Genomic DNA, 21506 nt, shown 5'->3' on the forward strand with positions numbered 1-21506 from the left:
AAGAGGCCCATCTGGTGGAGAGCAGGGTCCAGACTGAGCGCTGAAGGACAGACTGATCCAAATATGACCAGAACCCCACTGAATCAGAATATAATCCAGATGAAACCAGCCTTTGTACCAGCCAGGAGCGGGAATGGAGGGCTAAGCAAAGGGGGGCTTAACACACATTAGTATGTAAATCCAATTTCAGAGCTCTTCTGCAAAACTCTTCCGCATCTCCAACCCCCTACATCTCTGCAGCATATCCCCCCCACTGTTCTACAGATCCATCTACACAGCTACTCCAGCACTGTAGGCAGTGCACGCTCACAAAAACATGTGTGCAGGCTGCATTAATTCACCAGGACATCCCTGCTCTTTTGTGACCATGTCGGAGCAGCTGAGGCTGACCAAACAATGGCCATATCTGCATTGAAGGACCCTTGTTCCTTTGTGTGGCCATGATTAATTGCTCTTATTATACAGAGTTTATACAATCCCATTCAAATTCAGCCCCTGTCCCTTTATGGGATTCCTGGACCAATATGAACCTTAATAAATCAATTTAGCTACATATATATTTAACAAGCTTATTTGACATGAGACTTTTTTGCTATGTGTTTTGCGGAGCAATCACCCAGCCCCATGCTGAGGGATGCCAAAGATAATAGAGCATCAGCCTTCTCGGGATAAAAGCCTTTTAATAATACTGTCTTGGAAGTGTACTGTGTGTGGTTTGCAGTTGGGATATTTTCAGTTAGTTGCTGACTTCTCGGGGGTGGGGGGGAGGGGGTGCGGTTTTATTCTAGTCCAAAACCTTCTTCTGTTTATTAGGTGGTTTGTATAGCAATAGGGTGAGATAACGGAGTTTTTTGGGTGTAGACTTTACACTATGCTCAGTATAGGGTACTAGACACGTAACATGAGATACACATTCAGTCTTGCCCTGGTTAGGGTCTCAGAATGCACCTCTTGTAGCTTTAACTCAACAAGCACAGCCTTTGGCTAACATCGCAAAGGGCATGGGGTCGAATCCCAGAGAATGCACATTTCCCTCTATGCTTCGGACAAAAGCATCAGGTAAGTGAATGCAAATGTGCAACACACATGACCATGACCAATGTGCATCTGGCTCTTAAATTCAGAAAGGTCCAATCAGAAGCTTGGGCATAAAAGCGTTGGAAAAGTAGGTAGTAAAGTGGTCAGGACATGGCCATGTGACTTGGACGTTAATAGTATGACCCAAAATTAGGCCGAATGTGATAGCCTTATACTAGCAACTGTTCTAGTAAATCTTCAAAAAAATGTCAATGTTAAAATGGTAGAATTTGATTTTTAAGAAAACAAAAATTAAATATTTTATCCAGTGATGACAAATAAGAATTGTACCTTTAATAAAACAGTAGGACACACATTCAACATCAGCTTTGTTTTTTTTTTTATCCATTGTCTCCATTTTCCATCAGGTGCTTGGGCCTCATTACACCAAAGCGACCATCGCTGGCCCTGTTAGTCCCCTTTGAGATGCAGATGTCTGAGCTGCTGAAACACGAATCAACATTGTGTGCTCCAGTTTTTTGGCAAAAAAACTCAGACTCCATTCTTGCACCTCATGTAGCAAAGCTTATTTTTCTGCCATACACACTATTGCCGATGTTAATGTACCCCTCTAACCGTTACCAATAGCAAAAGAAGTGTGTTATTATACGCAGCAGGGGTGGCATTCGCGGAACAGAACACACATGGTCAGTTACATGTCCTCCTTTGCTCTGACAGCTACACCTACAGACAGCTTTCATGGCGATTGGTCATTGATCATCTTCTTAGGAGTGGAATAGACATTATTGTGCGCTTAAGAATTGTAGCAGTATGTGTCACGTATTTCAGAGTAACATCGCCTCTATAAATAACTCAACGGGTTTGAGGGGGATTTAAAACATGTGGTACTGGTGGGATCATTAGTGCCCCCTGCTGTCCAGTGTGGAAATCACACAATAGAAAAATCATCAGAGAACAGAATCTTCCATAGCGTCTATTATACACACACACACACACACACACACACACACGTTTGTATTCATATCCTTGAGGGAACCATCCATTCATTTCTATGGGCAAAACACACACACACACATACACACACACACACTGTACCTTTACTCATTCTCTCCAACCCATATTTGGGTCTGTCTGAGTTTTGTCTAATGCACGACTGTTATATCTACGTATAGAATATAAACACATGACCATGATAAATACCGGCACCTAAGTATTGTCAATACAGCTGATTATTAATACACTTCATATTTCATTAAAACGAATAACAAGCAATTTAAGTTCCAGTTAAAGCCCCAGTTTAGGATTAATAAATTAATATTCCCTGTCACAGCTTAAGCACACAGTCTTGATTGATATGTAACAGGGGCTAATCCCCTCCTTAGTCAGCACAGTGAGATTAGCTGAGCAAACACTGCTGTGCCTGGCTGCTGGGAATTTATGGAGGGAAAACAGAAAAGCCTGCAGTCAGGACTGGATCCTACCGATTACACCTCCGCCACCAGTCCCACGGCGCCCGGGACTCTTTGCTGACCGTGGACATCTTTCTCTGGCCATAAATAGGGGCTGAATTGCTATAACTTACCCTTACTATTGCTGCATCAGAAATTATTACTGTGCTGCTATTTACACAGGGAAACATCACTCTTCCTTCCAGGACTGATCACAAGTACTGACGCTTTATGTTATTTGAAGTATATTCTCATTATAGCAAGCTGCTTCACAGTGAAGGACGCTGTTATGTATCACAGTTCCTATCGCCTGTGCCATCTATTGTTTCTGTTATGAATTACAGTCCATCTCATGTGCTCTCTGCATGCTAATGTCTCATGCTTCATCCTTTCCACACTAACAGAAAAACTAACTACACTGTGGTAACCTGAACAAATATGCTGTAAATGCACAGAAATTGAATACATCCTATCCAGGGTGTCCCTTGATCATCCTGGAATAAGATCCAGAATCACAGCCCTGTACTAAGTGCCTATGGAAGACGGATGGCTGGAGATTAAATATGCAAAAGTCAGAACGCCCCATAAATAACCACTCTAAGTCTCTAACACAGCTCGCAGAGCACAGATTCTATTTCACTGGTCACCTGTATCTAAAGCTGGTTCTTCCAACTTGGCAATGTGATATAAGGGGATATAGACCCCTAATCTAAACAGGATCCAAAGGCTCCCGAAATCACAGCATCGGTGTCTTTAGACAAACATACATACACAAGCTAATATAGCTAATCCATTGTCCGTGGCAGTGTTGCATGAAGATGTTCGTGTTTATGCTCTCGTTCTGTTACCTTCTACAGCCGTTCCCTGGTCCTGTTCAGTTTCTTACGTCCTAATGATGCCGGCCGCTCAGGAAGAGTACATGGATTGTAGGCTGAGGTGCACTTATAAATACGGATTAGAAGAGAGGGACCAGCAGGACACCCAGTCCCACCATAAACATGACTCGATATGCTTGAAGTTTTAACTCTTCGCAGCGAGTTAAGGGGAAACCTCTCTTAGGGGAAACCTCACAGTTTGACCGTTCATTCCCTCATCAATGTCCTGACACTGTTTAAATGTTTCTCCTTTCCAACCTGTTATTACCCTTTACTGCTTTTTAACTGAAACCAGGGAGGGCACTGAGTTCAAGCTGGTTCCTCTGACACGGAAGTTCCAACCATAAAATAACGTTTAGATTGAAATAAATGGAGAAACCAGCGGCTGAAAGAGCAAAAAAGATGGAGGTAAAGAGTGGGGATGATGAAGAGGTTTTTTGCTGTGCGGGTTTTACTGTACCTGAGCCCAAAGTCCTGTGGGCAAACTGTGGGGCACTCTACCCGCACTGGGGCAGGTGTGGGGAGATCAGGAACTGGGGTTGCTGGCGGGGGGGTCCGAGGTGCTGGGAGCTCACTGTGTGGAAGAGCGGGAGTGCACCTCTCAGGGGGCGTGGGAGGAGGGGTGGGGAAATCAGCACTCTCCTCAAGAAGGTAGATGGGTAGGTGTGGCTGGAGAGCTTGTTTCTCAAAGGACTCGGGCAAGTTGGGGGTGGAGCCTCTTGCTTCAGTCTGCCCAATCAGGGAGCACCTGGTGGGAAAGGATAAACAGTGCCCTGAAGACTGGAATCTTCATTGGCCACAAGATGGCTCTCTTTCTCAATTTCACAACATGGAGTGGACTTCAACAGACGATGTCCTTCTAGCATCATGTTAAAAACTACATAAATGATTCGTTCTGCAGTTTGTTCTTACCTTACATGTTTAGATTTTCTTGGACTTTTAGTAACGTAACCGTACAGGGCTGCTATTTGTAACAGGTAATTAAATATTATACCTTTAAATGTCTTGGCTACGCACATGAGCACTGCATGACCTCACTTCCTCTGCTGGGCGTCTAAGTGAGAGTCACTGCCCTCGGAGTGGGCACACAGCGTCACTGGAGTTTGGAGGCTTCACAGCTATTGATGGTGGGGTAATGATCTCTCTATACAACCAGCAGAACTTGTTAATACAACTGTTTGCATTTAATGACGCTAATTTTGCATGAGATCACTGAAACTGGCAGGGACACAGCCAATCATCATGACTGTGGCTGACCACAGACATTCCTGGTAGCACTTTATAAATTTTGTATTGTTTCTGAGCAGGATGACTAAGGCCACACTACCACTGATAAAACTGGAACCAAAAATTATTGTTTTTGTTGAGTGTTTCTGGACAAGTACGACCAAATGGTGAACCAACAGCTGTCAAAGAATTGGATTATACAAAGTGGCCAGTGGCACTGGTAGTAAGTCTTAAATAAGTACGTTTTTACTGGTTACATTATATTTTAAGTATCAATTTTAATTAAATGGAGAAGAAATTAAAACAAGTATTTGCATTAGTCACTAAACACACCCCCAAAATTATGGCTCCTTAGTATGTCATAGAGGTCAGCAAACTGAAAGACACAAACCATGGTCCCGTTCTCATAAGTTTACCATGTTTACCACAAGGTAACACACACATCCATGCATTCCTCCGTTTTCAGTCTGTGCTTTGAGAGTTAATGAGATCTGTAGCCTACCCAGGGAAGCGTGACGATCAACACAGACACACAGGGACATTCATTAATTAAGAATAATTAAGAGCAATTTAGAGTCATTTAACTTAAAATGCACACCTTTGGAATGTGGAAAGAATACTCCCTATATACTACGTAAAGTAACAGTTAATGCACGTTTTGCTATACTTTATCCTGCTTTTACCATGGCTACTACACGTTTGTAGACCTTGGGTGTCACAGGGCAGGGCGGGGTGTGGTGGGGGGGCAGGCGTCGCCGGCCTCTAACCCATTCCTTTGCCAGACTCTAAAAATAGCCCGGCCTCTGCCCGAAGGCTGCTGGCGCGCCCTCGACAACTGTGCATAGCGCGGATGTCGGGCCTGAGCGAGAACCTCAGGCGGGGCACGAGAGAAATGCCACACTGCGTGTCTGAGGCATGCAGTCGAAAGTGATTGTCGGAAGCAATGGCTGGATGGAAATGGGGAAAAGGAGCCTTTTCGCTTTGCAGCCACAGAATAATGGCAAACGTCTCCATGTCAGACAGAGCAAACAGTATGAAGTCTTACAGGGATCTAGATGATCCGCTGTGATCCCCCGCCCCCCACCCCCTGCCCCCGGCCTGGTGTTTTATGGGACACAGACTCTCAGGGACGTAACTGTTAGCGTTAGAGGCAGAGAGCAGGGATGTACAGAAACAAATACTGCCTGGAGGCTGTGATACTTACAGATCCTGTTCATTACTGGGGGGGGAGGCAGCCAGACCCCCCCCCCCCCCCCCCCCCCCACGGCCTGGACATCACCTCCAGCTCTGCAATACTAACACACTGGTCCGTGTCGAGTTAATGCAGGGAGAGCGGATTGGATGATGTCATTCTGACTGGCTGTGAGCCAGCTGTCCAGGCCCTCTCCCTTAAAATGGTCCACAGAGCACTAGAGCAGCTTTTACAGCTGCTGTTAATCTTTGATATTGTTTCGCAGTAATTATCTTTGGCTCTGCAGCACCAGTAGCACCAATAACTGGATATAAAAACATGTCCGCAGTGATAGACTCACGCATGAACACCACGGATGGACTAACACATTACAACAGAACGCACACGCTAGAACAGCCATAACACCTGTCAGGCTATTTACACCGGAGGCGTCAGTGGTTAGTTTACAAGAACACATAGTACGGTAAATAAACTCAGAGTGCTTCTAAACAGCCTTTTAGGAAACAATGACATTTACTAGGAAAGGGGCAGAACCACACCCCTCCTCCTTGCATTTCCTCGCACCCCATTGGTTAAAAACCATCAAGCTGGTTTTCTATTGGTTGATAGCTACATGTTAATGTAATGACAGAAGGCTGATGGTTTTGGACATTACCCAGTTTATATCTGAACATTTGATTGTATTTCTGTGGATGTAACTACCGGTTATTTAACTACCGTAGCTAAATATAATTTTAATAATTCAACAGTGTTTCCTGCTATACCTTATTTACACATATCTGTATGTTGTTGTGAGTAAATAGAGTCAGCTCAGCGATATACTTAAACGCACTCAATAAAGGAATGTGACTTATTTACAATATGCCTCCCCTTCGCCCATTCAGCATGAAAACACGCATCACCTTCGTCATTCACCATGGCAACGGGCAGATAATGGCCGAGACCTTGGGACATGTCTGGGCAGCGATGCAGATGACAGCCTCGCTCTTGAGCTCAGTGGTCACCGGTGACAGCAGAGAGATCACTGGGGTTACGGTGAGATTTGGCAGAGTAACACAGGGGCAGGTCCCCCCCCGCAGTAATTACACAGAAGGATATGTGCCCTTAGAAAAATGCACTTCTCACCTACTCATCCGTCTTCTGCAAGATCCTTATTTATAATAATACTAATAACACAGGCTGTATTATACATATTGTTTCCTGCTTCATGCCCCTGCGTTTCATGGGACAGGCTATGCTGCACTTCTACTGGATAAGTGGTTGGATGGATGGATGGATGTTGTATGGATGGGAATCATTACACAAAGAGGTTAATAATTTATACTTTATAATTTTACAGCTGTAGATCCATTTCATCGTAATAACAAGCAAGTAATTTTCAGTGAAGGTGCTGGGAATGTATTTTATTTCAAATCAGCCACCCAGCAGTCGGATAAATGCAGGGGGTCTCATGTGATTCTCTGGGGGCAGGGGTAGTGTTTTGCTCTGAGTGTGTCACCGGTGCGTTACAGTGGCTTGTTTTTCACTGGATTTCCATAACAACTAGTGAGTCTGATTAGACTATCAACAGCCACACAAGCTTCCGGTGCATGGAGAGACAGACACTCTGTCACAGACAGAGCTGGTCACCTGACACATGTTTGATGTTTGGTTTCTCTGCTGGAGCAAAACAGGAAGTACAGCATGGATACGGATGCTATATCTGTCCCGTCACTATTATATTCATTGTGGTTTGAAATTAGGGGGGTCTGGGACCCCCCCAAAAAGAAATGATTTAATAGCATGCTTGATTTTTTTAAAGAGCCGTTTTTCATATTTTTACATATAACATACATTTATATATGTTCATTGTATTACCTTCATATATTCTATATAAAGTTTTATGAAGGTAGTAATTCTTAAAAATAGATGTATATGAAGGCAACTTTTAAGGGCTTTCAGGAGAAATAAATTGGATGGATTTATGCAAAGTAGTTAGCCAGATGTGTTGTTTGTGATGATTTGAATTATTACTACCTAACCCTCTGGACAATGACAGAACAACTCCACACAATTCCGTATCGGAATCCCCATTCAAAGACCCAAAGACACGCTCCGTGATCTCATTCCCCATACTAGCCACAGCGATGCTGCCAAAACTCAGTGTGTCCAAAGTCTTTGGTTTCCCCTTAAGCACCAGCCAGCCAAGCCTGCTGCGGTTACAGGAGTGTGCACACGAGTAGCTGTGCGCCCCTCTACACACTGCACAGTTGTTGGACGTATAGCGTGCTAAAGCTTACCTGACTGTAATCCACCTTTTCAGGGGATTACCTGGATAACTCTCATTCATTTGGCTTCCCAGAACCCCTTATTCAACGCATGAGCCACAGTGAGCCTGGAGCATATCCCAGAATGCACAGGGGCATTGGGGGCAGGAGACATACTGGACGGGTTGCCAGTATGTCACAGACACTTGAATAACTCGGAATACTGAAGGTACTTATTCACCACAAATAACAAGCACCAGGAGAAGAAACAGGAGAAAATACAGACAGATCTTAGGAGGTCATACATGTCAGTTAGAGGGACCTCTTGCCTCAGTTCAGCCACCAAAAAGCCCAGAGGCAAGTGGGCCTTTCTGTGTGACGGAGAACGGAGACAAAACTCACCCGGCGCTGGGCAGCGGCGTCTCACCCCCCACCCATCCCCCGGAGCGGCGGAGGCTGAATTCCAGAATGATGGGAGACCTCTCTCTCTCAGGGCGCCACACTTAAAATACCAGGGATACTCCGCTCGCCAGTCCTTCCCCTGCACCCCTCTCTCTCTCCCTCCCTCTCTTTCTCTCTCGCACACAAACACTTTCGAATCGCAGGCACGTGCACACTGCGACACGTTACTTGTTCACAGTGGGGCCCCTTCCCCCCACCAATGACTTCATGTGAAACTCGTGCCGGGAAAATACAGCCCTTGCCCCTTGTACACCCCGCCCCTGTGATCCCTAGCAAAAGGGGAAGAAGAAACCTTCCAGCCCTTGGGATTAAAAGATCCAGTGATCCAGGCTGGTTGCTGATTTGAGAGAGGATTACCCAGAGAAGTCAGAAACACATTCCCAGAGATAACCACAGGCGAGTAGCACTAAACTTACACACATCTTGTGTTTAGTCTGGGCTCTCGGCTGCCCACCCAGATCTCTCACTCCCTCCCTCTGCCTCCTCCCTCCTCTCACCTAGCCCCACCCTATTGCTTCTGCAGGAAGTAATTGGACTGTCGGGGTGACGGACAGGCAGCAAGTGCTCTGAAAGCATGTGGCGGTGGGGGGTAACCAGACGGAGAAAGAAAAGTGAGAGAGGAAGGAGGCATCAAGGTAGAGGACAGTGACAAAGTTAAAGGGGAACTTTTAAAATGGCAGGAAAGAGGAAAATTAAAAAGAATATATCCCACCATCCTTTAAGGCTGTAATACTAGCAGAACTGTTGTACACACACACACACAGGTTTGTAATTATATGTCTGTGGGGACTCTCCATTCATTTCTATGGGGAAAACATGATGACCTTAACCCCTACCCAGCCCTAACCTTAACCATAAGTAACTACAATACAAGACTTCTGGCATTTTTACTGTTTTGATTGCATTCACAGATTTTTATAAAATTGAGGTTATAAAAATGGAAACTTGAAAAATGTCCCCAAAAGTAAGGAAGTTTCAGGCTTTACAGCACTTTGGGGACATTTTGGTGCCCTATGCAAACCCCCACCCCTCACAAGCTATTGCTGGGGCCTAGAGGACACTGACAGGGAGACCACATGCTTGCGTGTTTTTAATCGATTCATTCCTTTCCTCAGGACTCGTACAGGAGACACTGCCTTTTCCAGGAGTGCATAGCTGGTTTGTTGGGCTGATACAAGGAAGGTTTCGGACCATAATCTACCACACCACAGTATTATGATTACTGTTACTGTAGCAAATCCTCCGGTGCTACGTTTATTTTATGCAAATCTCTGGCCTGCATCATGTATTGAACCATTCACAGTCCAGACATAGTAAGACCCAACCAAGAGCTGATACATTTAAATCTGATCCCTTCGCTAAATTCAAACCACCTGAGACACATCGGCTTGTGGTCTTTGGGGGAATGCACCGGGATTTTCAACACATTCTCACCCAGTTAACAAATTCCATAATAAGGCCAAGAATGACTCGATAAACCAAAGATATAAATAAATAAAACAAAAACCACTGACCCTTAACAGCTCCTCTATGTCACTTGGAAATCTCAAAAGCACCCAAGCACTAATGTGATCTTATCATCGCTATGAGAACATCGCAGTAAAGAGAAGGCATTGTGATACCTGAGATCAGGCTGGTCTTCCTTCGTGCCTTCTGGGGGCGCTGTTTCCTCGTCGGCCTCACAGAATTCTACGCTGGCTTGGGGTGAAGTCAGATGTTGGATGGGGCTACAGGATAGAACAAACATTCAGTATCAATCTCCTAAAATGACAATTAGTTGTACTGTAATGATACCCCCAGCTGAAGCACAAGTAGATGTGCAGTTAGACTGTGCCTGGATCAGGTCTGCTACACACCTGATGTCTTACATTCTTTGATAATCTCTCACGATCAGTGTTCCATGTGCTCTTCTCTCTTTTAATCCTGTGTTTATTTTAGTTTCATGCATGTTAAATGTGTTGCACCTTCAGATAAAGTGATGACAGGTTCACACTGCGCTCAACAGCTGGCTGTTAAGTCTTGCTAGGAAGCAGGTGTCTTATTGGGTTCATGGCCAATGGCTTAGGCTGAAGAAGCCAAGTTTTTTTTTAACTGAAAATATTAATATTACTGTAGGAACAATGTATGACATGAACTTTATGGCCTCTGTTTGTGGGACAAGGAACCTAGCTGACATATCAGAAAAATCTGCTGTGAGCATGTCTGTAGACTAATGTGTGTGATTCTCAGTGCTTGTGTGTGTGTGTGTGTGGGACGCACTGTGAGGATTTCCAGGCACTGTTGTCCCCCCCAGTGCTAAGATACCCCAATGTGTGAGAGCATGTCAATAAGCCCATTCTGCTCTTGGAACATAAGACGATATCAGAGATGATGTCATTCCCTGGTGACAATGGTGACGATTCCATTGTCACTCCACCGTTTCAGCCAGAAAGAATGAGCTCCTTTCTTTGCTGTTTCTCCCCTCATATAAACACCATAATACAACCAACACACCATAAATACATATTATTTGTAACTGTCACCTGTTAAGCACCATGTTTTAGTAAATAATACATGTTGATCAAAATGTCAATCAAAATCTTGTTTAAGACCCCTGTGCAACATACAGAGCCCTGAATTTGCCTGGTTGTCTGCTTGTGTCATTTCACATATTTACCATAGTTTGAATCATCACAGATTTTTACCACTTCATTTCCATCACTAGCTGCTGATCATGCCACGGTTGAGGTTTTCCAATGTCTGTTTTGGAAACCATTGTGCCACAAGATCGGCCGCCATGTGGGTGGACTGTCACTGAATGCTGTATAATGGATATAGTACTCGAGAGAAACCAGTACAAGACTCACATGCATCCAGTGCGGTGCATCTCTAAAAAATGCAAACTCTTAATTTACAGTGAGCTACATTTCTGATGCAACTAACTCTTTACTATGTAATTTCAGATCCAACTTGAATATGCCTTTTCACTGCTACAAGTTTCTTACCCAACAAATCTCTAATCGTGCCTGTCAAGATGACAGGGAAGCTGACAGTGCAGTAGGGAGACAAGATTAATTAATAAAATGTATAATAATATCTTAACTTTCATTTTTACGAAGCAACTGTGGATGAACAAGTACAGATATAAATAATGAAGTTGCACACACTTTCTCATACGCATGGGTGTCTGGGTGGGCATCGCATACACACACACACACACACACAAACACACGTGATGTACGCTACCTGTTGTGGGAGACTTCTTCAGTGCGGCTGCGTGTTTGCTCCGTTTGAGAGAGAGTGGCTGCTTCTCGCAGGGATCTTATCAGCCAGCCTGTATCCTCTGAGGTCACTCCAGAGTCTTTGCTCTGACACTCTGCCTCGGTCCCTAAGCCTCCAGCAGAGTCTTTGCTCTGACACACTGCCTCAGTCCCTAAGCCTCCAGCAGAGTCTTTGCTCTGACGCTCTGCCTCGGTCCCTAAACCTCCATCTAAGTCTTTGTCTTGGCACACAGACTGTCTACCTGAGCTGTGAGCAGTGAGATGAGCTGCGTCTGGGTCAGCGTGGACACTGTCGCAGTCTGCAACAATGGGCTCTGGAGGGGAGTCCGTTGCAAGCGGGGGGCAATGTGCCTGTAGTGACGTCGGTGTGTCACTTGGGTGCAGATCCCCAGCCAGTGTCCCTGTGGGAACCGTGCCAAAGTCGTGCTCCTCCTCTACCCGCATCCCATCAAACAGAAGATCCTCCTCTTCTCTGGAAGCAGGGATCTTGTTGAGCGCTACACTCCTTTGAGGGCTTGCTGACAGTGAGTGTTCTTCAGCTCCAACAGGGACTCCGAACTCCTTTTCCTTCAATAATCCTTTATTTTTCTCACTGAGATGCCCGGAAGTAAGCTGTCCCTGGGTGTCAGTATCAGTGTCCTGTACAACCTCATTGCTGTCTCTCACACCTTTTGATCCTTTGCTTTGATCTTTAAAATCTGAAAAGGATCCACATTCAAGGGACACGGTGGGAGTGGCCCGGGCCACTCTGTGTTGTCCTTCCTTAGTAACAACAAGAGCTTGCTCATAACTTATGTATGCTTCCTGGATTGATTGGGGAACCACTTTGTTACTCTCTGCGGAACTGTTGGCCTGACTGAACAGATGGCTGTCCGCAGATGATTCCGAGGCTAAACTCTGCCACCCTGTGGTGGTATTTTCTGGCTGCTCCAGCTCCACACTTTCCCTGGTTGCTGCTGTGGATAAAGGGCTGTCCACTTCACCCTCAGCAGTGGGTCCACACACCAGGTGTTGTGGGTCGCACGAGTCACAGGTTGGAAATATGCTCAAGGTGGGCTGGCTGGCAGGCTTGTCTGTTAACGGTGGGATTGTAGGCCACTGCTCCACATCTGCCTGGGGTCCGTGGCATGTCTGAGCCGCACTATGAATGTCGAAACTTGCAGAAACTTGTTGTTCCCGCATTAAATGATCTGAACAGGCAAGAGAAGCAGCGAAATGTGTAGTAGGCACCACAGGGTCTTGAAACAGACTCGTCGCTACGTTGTCCAAGAGAGAAGATGTCGCAGGAGAGCACTGAAGGGGGATCTGATTTGCAGCTGCAATGTCATGGTCATGGGCTATGGCATCCCTCTGCTGAGATGTTGTAGGTACAACGGCCACAGTGTCTACTTTCATGTCACATATAGTTTCTTTTTCTTTACAGCCTGGTGTCAGTGTGTCTTGATCATTTTTGTCCTGGTCACCTGACTTTGGAACAGAACCGGTTGCGATTGAAAAATCCAGCCCTGGACTTTGCTCTGGCCCATTCTTGCTCACTATAACCTGAGTGGAACCAGCAGAGACCATATCTGATGCATCTGTGGTGGTGCTCTCTTTGGCACCACTTCCAAATTTATCGGCTACGTCTGAGACTGAGGGGCAGGATTGAGCGCCACCTAGTGGGGCCTCGATAGCCCTCTGTGGAATCTCCTCCCTGGCAGTGCCAACCTCAGCACATTGCAGGGTTGCTGCATTCCTGAACTGCTCCTCCTCATCGTGGAAGCTTGGCACACCTTGCCAATCGTCGGCCGAGGGTGCGTCACGCTCTTGTGAATCTCCGCCACCGCTTGCCTCCTGCTGCTGCGGATGCTGGGAGATTTTTGGGATGGGACCCAGATTGGATTGGCTCATAGCTGAGTTTCCTGTCCATGCGTAGTCACCGACATGGCTTGAGGGCGTTTCTGCCTCTGTTACCGGGACGGATTGGTTCTGATCCGTAGACAGATGTAGTCCCCCGCTTAATCCTACATTCCGATTTAATGGGTCTTCAGACAGCTCCATGCTAGCCGAGACTAATCCAGGATCAGGGCTGTCTTCATATTTCTCCTGTCTGCTTGTTTCTTCCTGTTTCATCTGCACGGGTGTTTCATCTATAAGCATTTCTCTCGGCAGCACTTCTGTCTCTCGCTGTCTGTAATCTTTTCCTCTGTAATCTTCCTCCCTGTCTTCCTCTGTTTGGTTACCGGGGGTTACATATGGGTATCCTACAGACGTAAAATCAAGGCCAGTGATTGGGGGTTTGTGTTCAGCACTGCGGCGGCATAGCATACCACTGCGTTCAGGCTGAGCATTTATAGGTTCTGCTTTAAGGTCAGAAGCGCTATTAATTTTTTCAGCATTTGATGGCAGAGAATCAAGCATTTTAGCCTGATGGAGAGGCTTGGCTGGTGAGACCTGCCCAGTTTCGATGGGTTCAGACTCCGTGGGGAGCACTTTGGCTTCGTCATCTAGCGTCAGCTCAGACTCCACGGCATGATGGATTTCAGAAGCTTCTTTGGAGGCTGGTACAGTGTTATGTGATTCTAATAAAGCAGCATTTTCGGTGCTGGATTCAGAGGGCTGGGCTGCCATACACTTAGATTCTACTTCGGCTCCCATTTGATGAGACGCAGTCTTTGTGTCCAGTGTAGCAAGATTGGACGCAATCGTTAAAAGAGATTCAGATAATATAGGCTCTGAACAGGAAGGTGAAGGGGCGGCATCCGCTGCCAAGTCCATGGGAGGATTTGCGGAGCCATGGATGAATAACTCACTTGCCTCGGTGCCTGCTTGTGCCACACTCCCTGTATCACAGATTGCTTTGTTTGCCGCATTGCCATCATTAACCTCAGCATTTAGGCAGCCATCATTTTCCACTCCCTTCACCCGAGTGTCTCCTTGTTCTGTTGTATGAGGACATGTGAGAGGAGCCACTGAACTTTGATGCATCTCTACAGTGGATTCCTTGCCACCAATTATCTGTTGTTCCTTCTCCCTTCCTTTTAAGGTTCTGTTCTTTTTCCCATCTTCCACCTTGTCTAAGTTGACATAATTCAGCGTGGGAGCAGCAGAGCAGATCTCCTTCCCGACCTGATCCTTTTCTAAAACTATGTTAGGGTGGTCTGTAGAGGGAACTGTAGCTGCAGGTAGACTGATATCCATCTCTGTTGCTGCTGTTTGAGTAGGGAATGAAACTGTATCTCTATGTTCATCGTTGGTTGCTAGGTCACCATGGGAGACAGTAATGGGGATATTGACATCTGTTTCTTGAAGACCAGAAACCCCCCGAGACCCACTCTTCTCATTGGCTATATCTGATGAAAAACCCATTTCTTCCTGTCTTGTCCTCTCGTGTTCATTTCCAGTCTGCAGAATCATTCTTGGTTCCCAATCATTGGTTAGCTCCCTATGGCAGAGGAGAGACCCATGTGAGCTAGCAGTGATTGAAGTAAGGGCATCAGCTGTGCCTGTGTGGCCTGACTGTGGATGCATTAAGACAGGAGCCATTGCATTTGCCATTGAATCTGTGAATGTCGCAGGATCAGCACTGCAGTCTTGGAGTTCGATGGATCTGTTTTGGATCAGAAATGGATTCTGTTCTTTTGGAGTTTCAGGGAAGTTGCAGGAGCTCACGCCTAGATTCTGGTCTTCATTAAGGGTGAGTGAGGTCTTCTCTAATTCACTTTTGGAGTGAGAAGCATCCTTCGGCTGTGCAGTATCTGACGATGCTGCAGAAGTGAAACCCTCAGTGAAACCCTCAGGGAAACCCTCAGACTCCTGGGAAGTGTCAGGCACCCCCACTGAGATGGTCAACTCCTCCTCCCTGTCTATCAAATTTCCTGCAATTATTTTCGGTGGCTGCTCCACAGCAGCTGACACAGCCTGCTCCTTAAAATCTTCTCCACCTGTCTTTGTTCCCTCCTCAGTTCCTTCAGTTTCCATGACCTTTGCCCTTTGACCTTCCTCCTCCTTTGCCTCTGAAAGGTCAACTCCCTCACACTCAGCTGTTACTGAGAAACCAAAGGCTCTACTCTTTGTTTCTTCTCCCACAGGTCTTATAATCCCTGAGACCATTTGGCTGTCAGCATTCAGTGAAATGGCTTCATCTGACAGCAGCTTGTCTGGATCTGGCTCTGCATGCTCCATAGATATATCCTTCTCGATATCATGCTTAGTCTTGTCCTTGTCCCCTACTGTTCCTTCTACCTGGCTGTTCTCCTCTGTATGCTTAGTGCCAATGTCTGGTAGATGTGCTGCTGTAGGTGGCTGCATCTGGGGTTGCACCAGCACTGCATCTGCCTTGTGGTTTAGTTGGTCAGGTTCCCTCAGCTCTGGCATTGTAGTTATACATGTTGCGGTTTTCACCACCTCTGCTTCAAGGCCTTTTTGTATGGACTCCCCTTCAGTTCCTGTTCCTACTGGCAACTGTTCCACCATCACCATAGCTGTTTCACTGCTTTGCTGGACAGGTTCCAGTTCAGGCTTGCTGACAGAGGCTAGCGGACCTGCTACTGCTTGAAGTGGTTTTACCACCTCTGCATGAGCTTTGTCATTCCTCGGCTCAGCCTGACCAGCAGCTTGTGGATCTGTCACTGTATATGGCATAGGTGGCGTTTCTGGCTTCTTCAGGCTGAAGAACTCCGGAAAGGTGAAGCTGCTCTCCACAACTGGGTGGTGCAGGCTCTCTTGCACAGTCAGGGGAGGCAGGGAGGCACAACTGCCCACGGCTGTTGACGTGCCATCACGTGCTCTCTTTGGCGAGCCCTGTTCCCTGTGGGTCTCTGGGCCCCTCATGGCGCCTGCCTGGCCTCCGGTACTGTCCTTCATGGAGTGTGAGTTTACCCCAGAGTGATTGGTTCCTGGCTTTGCAGGGGTCCCCCTGGGCCCCTCTCTCTCAGTGGGTAGTTCACCTTGCGGCCAAAGATGCTTGACGCAAAAAGCCTCCTTGGATTTCTCTGGGCTGTTGCTGTTTCTTAGTCCATCCGCCTCTGAGATGCTGCAGAGCTCAAATAGCTGGCTGACAGCCGAGGGCCTTGATGGCAGGGCAGGCTGGATGGGGGGTTCTGGAGCCGAGTCTTGCGAGGTCCTTCCCAGCTCCGTGTAGTTGCTCCCTATCAGAACCCCCACAGCCTGCTCTTTGATGACAGCTGCTTCGGGAGGCTGTGGAGAATCCTTCGGTGGCTTCTTTCGCTGTCCGTCCGTTTCAGGATGCAAGTCCCCTCTCTTCCTTTCTTCTGTGGGGTCAGTGGGTCTTTTCTGGGTGGTGGGCCACGGGGGAGGGGGAGAATGTGTCTCTGAAAGAGCTGGCGGCCGCAAAGTCCTTTCTGCAGAGTCGCTCTCTGGCAAGCCGGCGAGCTGGCGGCCGTGCTGCGGCGCGGAGTCGCTGACGTCAGGGGGCGGTCCGGCGGCGTGACGTGCTCCGGCGAGGAGTTCTGGCTGCTCCTCTGTCCCCGTTGCCCCGCTGCCAGGCCCCGCTGCCTCTCTGAATGCAGTGCGTTCTCCTCCCCTCTCCTCCCACTCTGTGCCGCCTCTCTCTCTCCCTCTTGCTTCCTGGCAGTCACATCGTGGTGGGCCAGGCAGCGAAACGTCAGTCTGGTCCTCCAGACAGAGAGAGTCCCTCTCCCTCCCCCCCTCCCCGACCGGCGAGTGAGCACTGCTCCCTGGGGAGCTGTTGGAAGCTCCGCCCCCTCCCTCCCCCCCCTCACTCTCAGCTGAGCTGTGTGGCATTTCAATGCAGCTGCCCGGCAATGGTGCACTGTCACGCTCACCAGCCTCGTCCGCCGGGGCAGACGAGTGGCTGATCTCCGGCAGGATTGATGACGGCGTCACAGATCCGACGGCAGTGATTTCAGATGCTTCTGCTGCTGAGTTCCGAGGCGAAATTAATTCCTCTCTCCCTGCTGCTGCTGCTGAATTGGCTGCTGTAGCCGTTCCCTTGGACGAATCGCATCTCTCCTCCGCCTCTCCCTCGCCTTCCCTCGGTTCAGGCGCTGTGGGTGTTGTCAGTGGCAACGCAGCGGCAGCGGCCATCAAAGCCTCTCCAAGGACACTCTGTGCCCCCATGCCTCCCTCGCCCCAAGGTGGACATTGGTCCATGTGGGCCCCCATCCTTGTTGTCACACCAGAGCTCAGGTCCTGTCCAGCCCCGGACAGGCTCCGGTTAACAGGCGCCAGCTCAGCAAATGTCTCCAGTGCATTTTTGTCATTTTCACCCCACCCAGGGGGTGAATCTTGACTGCGGAGTGGGGATCCAGCCACTGATATCAGATTTCGGGTGCCATCTGCCCCACCACGAGAGGACTGCTGCTCAGACCCCTGGTAAGGGGGCAGGCTGAGGGCAGGTGAAATCACCAAGGCAGTAAAATTATCCGGCCCAGCCTCAGGGCCTAGTGGTAGGGGGCAGATGTTTGACTGTCCCTGGAGGCTCAGCTGTTCCTGGTAACTTGACCACTCTTGGGGTGGCTGTGCCTTCAGCCCAGCCTCCGCATTTGTTGGTGCATTTAACTCTTTGCATGTCTCTAAATCCTTCTCCATTGGCGCATCAAATTCTCCTGCTGTGTTCCACTGTTCCTTTACAACCATCCCCCTGTCTGTATTTGAGCTCAAACCTCTCTCTTTGTCTGCCATTAAATCTGTTCCCACGATCCTCTGTAAGCTTAAGCTTAACCCAGTGTCGGTGACTGTCCCCGCTCTTGACCACGACAGTGAGTCGGTCTGTGATTTTAACTCACATGTGTTATTCATCTGTATTTTTAGCTCAGTTTCTGTATTTTCTTTCATCGCTAACTTGGGCCGTGTTTTTGCCCTGCTGCCTGCGTGATCACGCATGCTTTTTTCTCCTCCTGTGTCGTTATCTGGCTCCGGCTGTGGTGGTGACAGTGGGCCCGTCCTTGCCTGGAAATCCATCGGCATCTCTGCTCCCCCCTTTCGGGGCTCCTCTGCAGAGCCGGGCCTCATTTGTGGCATTGCTTCAGTAACCGCCTGTGGCTCAGTCTCTGCGTGAAAGGTGCCTTCTGAAAATTGCCTCCTCTCTTCCCACGTTTTTGCATGCTCCTTCCTTTGCAGGTCTCCGTAAGGATATTCCTCTGCATCTTCCCAAGAATCGAGGCACATTTCATCTACCTGGTCTCTCTGGGACACCACCTTTGAGCTCTCTGGCAGTCTCACAGGGTCCCTGCCCTGCAGGACATCCTTAAATGTCCCCACCTCCATTTTTGTCTCGTCTGTTAACTGTGTCCATGTTCCTGGCAGAATGTCTTCATTTTTAAGATCTGGGTTTATCTCTTGTTTTCCTGTTTCCACAAAACCTGAATCTCTTGATGTCCCTTTTAATGAATTCATAGTCGACTCTGTCATCGTCTCCCTCATTTTACTTCCTGACTCCCTATCAATTTCCATGTCCCTTGTCTCAGCCAGAGTGTCCCCCTCTGTCTCACATTGTCTCTCTATATCCTGGGCAAGGACTTCTGGTCCAGTGTTGAGAAAATGCACGTTTTCCCCAGTTTTTTTCTCTGCCAACAGGTCTGTGCTCACCCCAGATTCTATGTCTTCTGTGTGCTTGGAAGGCGTTGTATAAATCAACGTCATATTTTGGAGATGCATCAGTCTCTCTGCTGAGGAGGTGTTTGGCATTATGTCTGTTTGTGTAGTTTTAAAGGAACCTGTCATCTCGTGCATCTTTATCTCGAGTTCAGTGTCACTGTTTGTTTGCTCTGGCTCTTTGAGAAAGTTTAGCTCGGTCTTTCCGCTGGACAGGCTGCTATCCAATGGGGCGGCTGCACCAATGTCTGCCTCTTCTTCTTCCTCATCCCTCTCGCTCATGGCACCCATGATGTAGTCTCTGAAGCTGAATATCTCTACTGCCCCCTGGCTGTTCGGCTGTGTGTTTATGACCCTCACTGCCATGGGAACCTGTGCTGGACCGGGATCAAGGAGGTGGACCTCATCAGGGAGATGAGGTGACCGGGTGTCTGGCTCAGGGTCTCGGGGGAGGGTGGACGGGGGTGGGGCCAGGTCGGAGGCACTGAAGTCTGGGCTGTCGACATTGGAAAACGGAAGTGAGAATCTCCCAATGAAAACACGGCGGAAGTTTCCAGATGCCAGAAGCCATGCATAGACACGCACCACACTCTGCACACGGCACACGCAGGCAGGACCACCTCCGTTCCATCCCGAACGGGGGTGTGGCTCTTCCATGCAGGCACAAACCCGCACTCAGAGCTCCACACATGGCACACAGGCTGCTGAGTGCTTCGGAATGAGCCGGAAACTCCGGGAGATCTGCACAGCCACTCAGCTCTGGAAAATGCACCTTCTACTGATGCCTGGGCAGATATTAACTGACACGCTAAATGCAAAACAGTAGCTACATGCTGAGCTCCGGGGCAGTTTTGCAAACCATTCTATCTGGCCCACACTGTTGGGTCTGTTCATTCATTTAGCTTCATCCAGAGGGGGGCTGCTGGTTTTTCTTTAGCATGTTATCCACTTCAGTTCTTTCGCAGAAAGCAATTTTTTTGGTCTTTATTTTTGGAGGCGTCAATCATTTTCACTACAGGGAAGGCTGTCATTGGAGCCTGCCCCACCTAGCTGCTGGCAGCCTCATGCCACACACACCTCTGTGGCTGACCACTACGTACTAAATGTGGAAGTAGAAAAAAAAAATGACAAAAAGCAAATTGTTTTAAGTGAGGGTATGTGTGGGTGTGTGTCTGATGTAATCTTTCACTTAGTGCCAGCCTTTGGCTCTGGACGGCAGCTTTTGGCTGGACTCTGCATGGACTTCTACCTTCAGCTTCCCCCGCACTGCAGCAGAAGGAGTCTGACACAGGTGCTTGCATGCTGAACATCAAAGGCATTCCCACAATGCACCAGGCCACAGTATGGGCATTTCCAGCCTAACTACAGTCCCAGGGCGCCTGTCAGACTACAATCACACACATCTGTTCAGGATCAAACATAGTCCAGCCCAAAATGGTTTATTACTGAGCAATTTCCAACAGAAATGGCCCCGAAGATAAACGTTCCAGGGTGCAGTGACATTGCTGTTTTTGTGTTTTTGTTTGCTCATCCAGTGTCTCATGTGGGTTAATAAACTGGCCTGACCTACACTGACATCTACGCGACTCCCTCTCTGGCAAAGAACCTAGATCTCACAAGTGTGAACATGAAGGACCAACATTCCTTAACTGCCTCTTCCGAATGAACTGCAGCTCGCTACAGGAATGCGATATCCCTCCGCCTTTTTTCCATAGGCCTGGCGCATGCATGACTGAGCCTTAATGGCACACTCCACCAAACACGGAGATACTGTTTCACCCGGCAACCGCCTTTTCCCTGAATCACAAAGTACATCCCTAAATAACCACAAAGAGGTTATTGAATCGCACAGATTAAATGTCATGATGTAAACATGAAGAAATATTGAATAAATTGAATTAAATGTGTGACTTACAGTACATCGGCACTCTTTTCTTTTCTGCCTTCGGTTTTCTCTCTACTGCATCTTTATCTCCTGACTGCCTCAAGAACCAGACCAGAAGTTCCTCCACCTGCTTTTTCTAATGCCTAAACACTCAAAGTCTAATGCATCCAGCCATAGGCATTCTTGCTGTACTGTCCTGTTGTATCTCTTCATGAGGCCTTCCCTCAGCAACACCGATACTGAAACACAGCATTTCCTGGTGTGAATAAAGTAAAATGAAACCCTTGCTGAGTCTAACTCTCTGACCTTTGCTCCA

At 47.7% G+C, this 21506-nt stretch overlaps 1 protein-coding gene across 12 annotated transcripts in view; it reads right to left on the minus strand.

Moving 5' to 3' along the window:
* Positions 1 to 21506, minus strand: part of tacc2 (transforming, acidic coiled-coil containing protein 2) — an 82293-nt gene that overhangs the window by 39801 nt on the left and 20986 nt on the right. For 10 of the 12 annotated variants that reach the window (XM_049006774.1, XM_049006781.1, XM_049006780.1 and 7 more), the window contains 3 exons: positions 11714 to 19801; positions 10111 to 10215; positions 3822 to 4109 (listed from right to left, as the gene is read on the minus strand). In XM_049006774.1, the coding sequence (XP_048862731.1) occupies positions 3822 to 4109; positions 10111 to 10215; positions 11714 to 19801 (8481 nt within the window). The remainder of the gene's footprint in view (positions 1 to 3821; positions 4110 to 10110; positions 10216 to 11713; positions 19802 to 21506) is intronic. The other 2 variants (XM_049006779.1, XM_049006783.1) reach the window with 2 other exon arrangements.

Source organism: Brienomyrus brachyistius, chromosome 3 (assembly GCF_023856365.1).
Source record: "Brienomyrus brachyistius isolate T26 chromosome 3, BBRACH_0.4, whole genome shotgun sequence".
Taxonomy (NCBI): domain Eukaryota; kingdom Metazoa; phylum Chordata; class Actinopteri; order Osteoglossiformes; family Mormyridae; genus Brienomyrus; species Brienomyrus brachyistius.